Consider the following 9,371-nt stretch of genomic DNA (forward strand, 5'->3'; position numbering starts at 1 on the left):
GAGACAAAACGCAACTGGTGGGTGAAACAAGCTAGCAAGGAGGCAGGATGAAGTTACAATTACACAAACTTGTGCACAAGCTGTAAGTATTTTGTGTGCGTAGTTCTGACTAGCAGCAGTAGTCGCAGCTCAGCTGTCTAGAACTGCTTCCAAGCGCATTCTAAAGCAAGCGTGCAGAGAGGGCCTTCGGCCATTAGAAACCCATACAAATACGCAGTAAGGCAGCACACGTCTGTCTCTAGCATTCTCCCCCTCTCTTCCACAAATCAGCTTCAGGTTGTGTTTCGAATTTCTTCCTTCAGACCCTTTTGTTTCCGCCTCTTCTCCACCTGATCCCTGGACCTACGTTTCTAGCTCCCCTTTTGATCTCACTCTTTCCACATTTTAGGGTGACAAAGAAAGAAGGTTGATGCGCTTCCAAGGTCTTCCCTATTTTCTCCTTTTACCCTATCCAGGTCCCACAAGCGAGTCCCCTCCCTCAGAGCGGATGGATGGATGGATTTAGCTACTGTTGCTGTTCTGTCAGAGACAGAGGAAGTCCTAGACAGGTCATAAGAGGTACGTATCCTTCCCATAGGGGCAGAGTGTTTTAACAGGCCTTGCCAGCACAGGAAGTGAAGGACCCAGCTCAGTCCACAAAATCTGCCACTAGACTCTTCTGCTTGGGTGCCCTGTGCCCAATCTCCCTCAGCTCTTCACTCCCCCTTCTGTTCGTCACCACTTATTTCCCATCTCCTCTCTGTCCCAAGTATAAACCCCACTTGGGTTTAAAGGACTTTATATCCAGGACAACATAAGAAATTACTGGGAGTATTAACAGCCACCAAGGCTGTAACAACACACACAGTCACCAGGCTAGGCTGCTCTGAGAGATACCTTCATTCCAGTCCTTCCCAAAAACATGCTTCCTCAGGGTCCACAAAAAGTGAGATTATAATTTTTTTTTAAATAAGCTGTGATTACTAAATCATCCCTCTCTGGATTTCCCAGTAGGCCCCATCCTTTGAGTCTCTCACATGGGGCTCCCAGAGGCAAGGACTGGCTATTTTGGGAACTTGCACAGCACTGAGCATATTGTGCATGCTAAACAAATAATCACCAGATCAGACCCTACACATCTTGCCCATCACTCCAACAGCCTCCTCAAATGCCCGTAAGAGCAAATGAGCTTTATAGATTGTTCACAAACCCAGGCTATACGGGTCCCATGCAGGAGCCAGTTCCAGAGTCAAGTCCCTTCTGGGGAACATCTTGCCAGCAGTCCCCTCCCACCTAAACTGGTTATATCATGCAGGGAGAGAGATTGCCGTTCAGGTCACTGCCTCCCAAACCACTTAGGGCGTTCACAGCTTAACGCAGCACTTTGATCTCCACTCCGAGGCTTACCGGCACCTGGGACTGAGCCCAGGGGACAGTATAATAAGCAAAGCACCACATTCTACAATAGTTTCAGTTTCTCAACAACATCATGCAATGCCATTACAGCAATCTAATCGAGGTGACAAGTGCTTGGATAACTGAAGCAAAGGCCATATTAGAAAGGACAAGGTGCACGCTCGTAGCGAAGCAGAGATGGAAAGTTTGCACAGCGATCGATGCATCGGCAATCGATTTAGCGGGTCTAGTGAAGACCTGCTAAATCGACTGCAGATCGCTCTCCCGTCGACTCCTGTACTCCACCGGATGGAGAGGAGTCGACCGGAGAGTGTCTCCCATCGACATCGCGTAGTGTGGACCCCGCAGTAAGTAGATCTAAGCTACATCGATTTGAGTTATGCTATTCACGTAACTCAAATTGCATAGCTTAGGGTACGTCTATACTACCCGCCGGATCGGTGGGTAGTGTTCGATGCATTGGGGATCGATTTATCGCGTCTCGTCTAGACACGATAAATCGATCCCTGAATCGATGCCTGTACTCCACCTCGGCAGGAGGAGTAAGCGGAGTCGACAGGGGAGCCGCGGCAGTGGACTTGCCGCCATGAGGACGGCCAGGTAAGTCGAACTAAGATACTTCGACTTCAGCTACGCAAATAAGTTGCATATCTTAGCTTGAACCCCTCGCTAGTGTAGCCCAGGCCTGAGACCGAATTTTCCCTGTAGCGTAGAAAAGGCCTAAGAGTAACATAGGACCTCACACCATCTTGGCTGACACCCTGGCCTCACTGATAATGGGAATTTTGTCACTGACTTCAGCAAAGCCAGGACTTCACTCCCAGATTGCAAAATTCTGAACATCAGACCAACAAAATGATGGTCTCACACTCCGTCAAACAGGGGCACCAACATAATCTGGACTGAGCTTCAGCAAAGTTCCAACTCATATAGATACTGGGCCAGGTCAGTGGTGATGAAACAGAGCTAGATGCCAGCATATTGACTACACCCCTCCCTACTTTCCCAATGGCCTGATATATCTGTTGAACAGGAGGGGATTAAATAGGCCCTTAAGATAACCTCCAGAGAGGGCTCTTAGGGGCAGAGGAACAATTACCAAACACTATCCTGCAGCAACCGCAGACTGAGGAGGGCATACGGAGCCTTTCCTCTCAAACAGGGCTCAGGTCAGTAATGGGCAAGAGCTGTTGCCCTGTCGGATGGCAATTTAGTGGCCTGTGTAAAATGACTTGGTGGATCTGAGTCCAGTCCCGGGGGCAGAGAGGCGAAGGTCTGAGCAGGCCACAGAGATAGGGTTGCCAATTTTGGTTGGACATATTCCTGGAGGTTTCATCACATGACATAATCTTTAATTTAAGATTAATCTTTAATTCCTGGGGACTCCAAGACAACTCTGGATGGTTGGCAACTCTACACAGAGACCAAGCCACTAGAGGTCATCCCTCCAGCTGGCAGGGCGATGTAGGGAAGCTACACCTATTATATGGACAGAGAGCGTCAGCCTCCAGGCCGGCTGAGCCAGCAGTTTTCCTCCATGTGAAGTTTATGCAAAAAGCCACAAAGCCCCTTTTCTGTTCCTTCACTAGAGCCTGTAACCGAGTCCTGAAGAGATTCAGCTGGTTAACATCATTTCTATTTTTAGCCAGTCTGCCTTTTCATCTGAGGACCATACTGTGTCATTATCTAGTCAGGCCAGAGGGAGGGGTAGAGCCAGACAGTGCATCCCCTCTTTCACTTGGAAACTGTGCTGGGAGAGGAGGGAAAAAATATGTGGTTGTAAATTGCTTAATCCAAATGGAGAGTAAGAGTGTTAAGAGGGAATCCATTTGTCCACTTGTCAATAGCAAATAGAAAAGAGTTCCTGACAAGCACGGTGAGGTGGCTAAACCATCCATTCCATGTTTCTAGCCCTTGTAGTTGTGAAGGGAACCTCCCAAATTTGACCTGACACAGTGTTGTCTTTCTGAGTCTGCAAACAGCTCCAGGGCCTCTGGTGCTGCTCAGATCTTTCCCAAGCACAGAGAGAATTAAGACATTAACATGAGACGGAATCCTGTGGGCAGCAGTGAAAGTGACAAGACTCACAGCACATTCACTCTGCTGTTGCTTGAGTAACCAATGAACAGCAGTAAAAGCAGGAGCTGAGGAGGACCCTTCTGCCAATCCCAGAAATAAAGGAGGCTGGGAGAGGAATATGGGAGGTAGCGAAGAGGCAATATCCAGCAAACCATCTCCAGCCACGAGGGGAAGGGGGGGGAAGGGTAAGCTCCTTCACCCTTTCAAAAGCCAGAAACGGGCAAGGGGAATGCTTCTAATGAATAGAAGCCTGCTAGCCAGAGGCTGATACAAGACACAGAGGAGGGTCCCAGGAACTGCTCCCTTCATCGTTCTCAGCAGCTGGGGTGACAGGCTTCTTAGCAGGGCATTGCCTCAGGACATGATGGGTTGGGACACTCCTTTCACAGTTGTTGCTAAATGAAGGCTGTATGTTTCTAGTCATGTGATTCACTAATCTCATCTGTACAGCTGAATAATTTACATAGCCACTAAGGGAAAGGACCTGTCACCTGTGACTAGTGCAAATTGCACCCAGGATTAATCCTCAGGCTACAGGTGTCTAGTAATCCTTCCATTAGGCAAGCAGTTTGTACATTTTTGTATTCCCTGGGGATGATAAAAGACATACTGTAGTTAATTATAGGTCACTGTTAAGTCAATTCTCCTTTTAACACCGTTCGCTCATCTTCAGCTTAATGTCCAGCAGAGAACAAAAAAGCAATGTAATCATTGTAGTTTGCAAAGGTTTGCTAGTCATCTTCTCATGTCCTTTCGCTAATGCTGAATAGACGCTCAATACTGTATAGAGCTCAAGCAGCTGCCCGTTATTTAATGGCTCCGTTAACCACGAGATCCATCAAGATTTTGTTAGAACTCTAGTCAAAAAGTTCTCAGGAAACTAAAATTAACAAGAACTGTGGGATTCTACAGAAATTAGTTTAAAAAAAGGCAAATCCAAGTATGTGATTTACAGAATAGAATTCTGATGTGTCTGTGGCAGCAGCTGAAAACACCTCCTTGACCCATTTTCTCTTTCTAAACCCTCAACCTGCTGGGCTTCTCTCTCACCAGGCCCATGTTAAATATTGGTAAGACTTGCAACACTACCTGCCCTTTAGCCATGATCACCCAACTGCAAGAGAGAGAGATGAGCTTTGCCTCATTAAATCCAGCTGCTTCCTGGCACCAAACCTCCTTGCTAGGTCAAACTCTGTAGCTACTTGTGCCCTTTGCACCATTCTGTATATGGAAGAGATACTAGAGGGAAAATCCTGCTTCTGCAGAAGGGGGTGGAGTAGATATGACTTAATAAATCAGAGAAGTTAGAGACTGAAGAGACCTATGACCTCTTCCCCGTCCCCCCCGCCCTTTGCCAACTTCTCCCAGTCACGTCTCTCCTTTAGTGCATCAAGGCTATAAATTGGATGTCGAAAAAAATCACAGGCAAATTTCACCTTGTGGCCTGTGACAGGCATTCTTCACAGTACCAGGAAAAAAGCCAGCTCTCCTCTGGACCCGACTTTTCCCTTGGAGGCTGTGCACCACCGACTGACGCCCACCAAGGATCTCAGCTCTGGTTTGCAGGCTGCGGTACACCGTATGAGAAAAGGGAGCCTCAGGGGACCAACAACTTGGGGCAAGAATTTGGGGCAACAAAGTGCAGCCCCCTCAGAAGTAACGTCAGGCAGCTACGCATTTGGTACAGTGACTCCTGTTAAGAATGGAGACGGTACTCCTCTGCCATTCCTTTCTAGCGCCTCCTGCTAGCCAGAGCTGGCACTGGAGTAGCTGTGCAGGTGTTTCGTTGTTCTGGATTTGCCACCATTTTAAAACAAAATGTTAAGGGAGCCTGAGGTGAACCCAGAAGAGCTAGAAATGCTGGAGGGGTGAGAGGGACCTGTGACATCGAGTGCTTTCTGGTGTAGCCACTTTTCCCCCGATGCCATTCAGACAGGCCAAAGGCACCCAGACCCATTCCTCACAGGCCCCTCTGCTCTCACTGAGCTCAATGGCAGCCGAGGGCACGCAGTGAGTCATAGGACAGTGCCCAGGCAGCAGTGATTTCAAACAAGGGATTAGTGTAAACACAACAACGTGTTCTGTAGGTACACTGAAAGCAGACTGCTGTCACAGAACCATCGCCTCTCAGCACGCGCCCCGTCTTTTCTTTATCGTTTGTGTTATATAAATAAAGTCTGATGGTGTCCAAATGCCACCTTTCCAGAGGGGCAAGAGGTTTGCACATCCTGGGTTGTTTGCCTCCCTTCCCCCCACAAAGAATTACCCTATCCCACAAAGGGGGGAAGGGTGAATGTGGCCCCACAGCCAATCGTGGGAGCCCTGCCCAGAGCCGGTCATGTTATCAAAGACAATAAGCATACAGGGATGGGCAGCATTATCTACATCCTCTATGGAATGGGGAAATGGGATTCCCCTGCAAGAAGAGAAGGTGACCCACTACCAGAGCCCGAACTCGTCAGGGCCCTACGCTACGTAAATAGTCTTCACCCTTCGATAAAATCACTCGGCTCTTCCTCCAGTGGAAAGAAGCCCACATCAAAAGATCACCCCACAATGGGACCTTCTTGCTTAGGAGCGAGTTGATCTTTACAGCCCCTAGGTCTGAGCAGAGGCAGTGACGCAGCTGCTTACCACACACGACCTACGGAGTCCAACCCCAGAGGCCTTCAGATTCCATTGCGGCTGGTCCCGTCATTTCTGAACAACAATTTCTGCTTGAAGATATTTTTAAAAATTAAGCCTCCCAAGTCTTATGGGGGCACCCACAATCCCCCGCCAGCATCCTGCACCCCTCACACATAGTGCCTATGCCCCCACCCCCATCTCTCACACTCAGTCTGGGAGGACCTGGCCCTTCCTACCTTCCTCCACATCATTGCGAGATGCTGCCTCCAGCAGCTTGATGCTCTCCGGAAACAGCACTCGCTTCTCCTTGCTGCTGGTTTTCTTCCTCTTTTCTGCTCTGGCCTTCTTGCCGTGAGCCTCCTTTTCAAACTGTGCCCATTTCTTCAGCTGCTGCGTCCGGCGCTTCTGTGCATGCTTCAGCCGCTCCTGGGTGCTCATCCTGGCCACTGCTGGCATCTCCGCCAGCAGCTCCAGGTGCTCCGCCATGGCTGCTGCAGGGAAGGGAATACAGACTGCTCCTCGTCGAGGTCTCGATTCCAGACACAGGAGCCCCAAGGCGCTGGGAAGAAAGCCCAGGCGTGTATAGAAGAGAGGCGTGAGGATCCCTGCCTCCAGAGGGCATCACCTGCACCACTTCAAACGGTCTGTCGCCAGGCCACAGCCTCAGAGAACATGAATGGTGCAAACTTGTCTTATACCTGGATCCTGGTTGCTTTCTGGGGCTCTGCCACCCCCTCTGGAGATAGAGGGTTCTGCTCCATAACCACCTCTCTTCTCTGGGTTTCTCCGAGTGGTTTGATGGTCTTCCCAAGCCTCAAACACCCAGAGTCTTTCCCATGAGTTGGGAGTCAGCAATCTTTCCAGAAAAACACTCACCATGCAAACCAGCTAACAAGTAACGTGCACTGTACCATTGGTGAGAGAGGCTCCCGCTCCTAGCCCCTCAGCCCAGCAAACGGCCACGCAGGGACGAAGAGCAGCAGCAACAGAAGCTTCGTTCATTGGGCTTAGAATCTTTGCAGCCTCTTTCCACCTACACCCGGTTTCATAGGAGGCCCAAAGATACCCATCCAACACTCTCTCGGCTCTGCCTGCGTGGTTTCAAAGGTAAAGGTAGACAATTAAATTAACAGCCCCGGAGATATAGCCATCCAGACAGCCACCTCACAGGTCTGAGCTAGCCCAATCAGTTCTGTGTCCACACTGCTCTTTGGGAGCAGACAGAAGGCTTAGGAGGTTAAGTCAGGAAATCTGTGTCTCTCCCCCAGAGCAGCACTACTGCTCAGTCCTGTATTAAGTCAGTGGGGTGCCACCCCACCTAAGCCTTTACACCCCAGCAATTCGTAGTACAGAGGAAGGCTGGACGGATTCTCAGGCACACTCACGGTGGGAATTATTACAAAGTTATTTTGTCTGTCACCAAGTCCATGCTCGGAGGCTAATTACCTGGATAACGTCCTCCCTTTTGCCTCCTGTGTTCATGAAGCAAGGGCTGTGGGGGGCAAACAAGGGGAAAATGGACTGACGACTTAGCTGCAGCTGTCCTCATTCCAAGCAGCAACCTTTAAACTGGGCTCCTCCCAGTACCAGGAACCAACAGGTTATTCCAGAAAGCTGTGTAAGGCTGCTGTGTCCTCCCCACAGAGATCATTCAAAGCTGCCCAACGGAAGAGAGAAACACCAGTGAATAGCTCGTGCCCATTACCACCATAAACCAGCAGCCCCCGAAGGACCGAGATCAAATATCAAGCAGAAGAAATGGGAGGAAAAGGCAGATCCACGCGCCCCTCTGTGTCACCGTATCCACAGCACTGTACAATCCTGTCACAGCCGTTGCAGGGAGAAATCCCTTCTGCATTCGTTTTTTCCATGTGGTCTCCAGTCTTTGCCACTTACGTTCTTCCAGGTGCTCGGTGAACTCTGAGAACATGGATCCTCATTGTCAGAGGGACAATCCCACTCCACATCCCCTGGTGCTCGGCAAGTTAACGTGCTTCCCTTGGAGCCACTGGAAAGCCCTCCAAGAGGAAGCGGTCGGTTTGCACTTCCCCTCCCCGGGGTGGACACAAAGGAGAGCGGCACAGGAGCTGGATCTCTAAACCTCGGATTGCATCCTGGCAGCTCGGGCAAGTGCTCAGGCGGCCTTGCTGGACTCGCTGGCAACTCCTCCCTCCCTGCAGCCAGTCAGAGAGACATTTGAAAGCTGGGCTTAGCTTCCTGCTCTCCTCAGCCGAGTGGAGCTTCACGAGTCCTGCAAAGAAAAGAACAAGGGGAAAAAAACCAGAGGGGGGTTAGGGCATTGCTGAGGGGAGAGAGCCTGCCCCTCCCGACAAGACCCTGACCCCTCTCTGCACCCCCACCCGATGCTGTTTTTGCCCTCTGTTAATCCAGGATTAACCTACAATCAAAGTTTAAGCAAATTACCCAGAGCTTTGCCAGTAGCAATTGAAAGCGTCTTTCTCCCTCCCTGAAGCTGCCTGCACCGGCCAACCCTCCAGAGCACACCTTCCTGCCAGCAGCATTCCGACAGACCTGCCAAGGCTTGGAAGCTCGCAGCCTCCCCTGCAATCCAGGGTGCTGCTCGGGTAGGCTGGCATTCAGAGCACCAAGAGGAAGAAAAGAAAAGCTTCCTCTAGGAACAGAGTTGCACTGAGTTAGCCGATGACAGAGGCGTCTGCCCCCCAAAGGGTGAGCCACAGAGACACGGCCGCTCCATCCCCCAAGCACATGATTTCATTGTCTCAGACTTTATTTGAAGAATGTTCTGCAGTTCAAAGCAGTAACCGTAGCCACCCCACCAGGAAAGCTCCTGTGTAACAGCCTAGCCTGGAAACAAACCCTTTCCTTCTCCTTGAAGGGTCACTAGGCCCTGCCAACGAGGGACAGATTATTTACTTACCTGAGGACATGAAGTTTCCAGACTTGGCCGAGGCCTCTTATTATTGAATCAGAGAAGGGAAGAAACTTACTAGGTCTAAAGTGTACCTCTGGGGCCAATGCAGGACTGCTCCCCGGCTCTCTTAGCACTCTCAGTCTAGCTGGGAACAGCAACACGCACTTTGCCCTTCGGAGAGCCCAAAACACTGCTAGCCCCCTGGGGGAGGGACTGCCTCTTTGTTCTCTATTTGTACAGCCCCTAGCACAATGGGGCCTGATCCATGACTGGGGCTCCTTGATGCTATGGTAATACACTGTGACAGACCCAGACCAGTGGGGTACAGGAGTCTGGTAGAGGGCAAATATACTGGTCACTGGATGAGTAGCTTTCT

General features: G+C 50.3%; 1 protein-coding gene across 1 annotated transcript in view; it reads right to left on the bottom strand.

Moving 5' to 3' along the window:
- PPP1R16A (protein phosphatase 1 regulatory subunit 16A) overlaps positions 1-8,313 on the bottom strand; it is a 44,964-nt gene extending 36,651 nt beyond the window's left edge. Inside the window, exon 1 of the mRNA XM_026660041.2 lies at positions 6,339-8,313. Within this exon, the coding sequence (XP_026515826.1) occupies positions 6,339-6,588 (250 nt within the window). The 5' untranslated portion in view covers positions 6,589-8,313. The remainder of the gene's footprint in view (positions 1-6,338) is intronic.
- Between the last annotated feature and the right edge of the window lie 1,058 nt (positions 8,314-9,371).

The sequence above is a fragment of the Terrapene carolina genome, unplaced genomic scaffold (genome assembly GCF_002925995.2).
Source record: "Terrapene carolina triunguis isolate 2854851 unplaced genomic scaffold, T_m_triunguis-2.0 Scaffold58, whole genome shotgun sequence".
NCBI lineage: Eukaryota > Metazoa > Chordata > Testudines > Emydidae > Terrapene > Terrapene triunguis.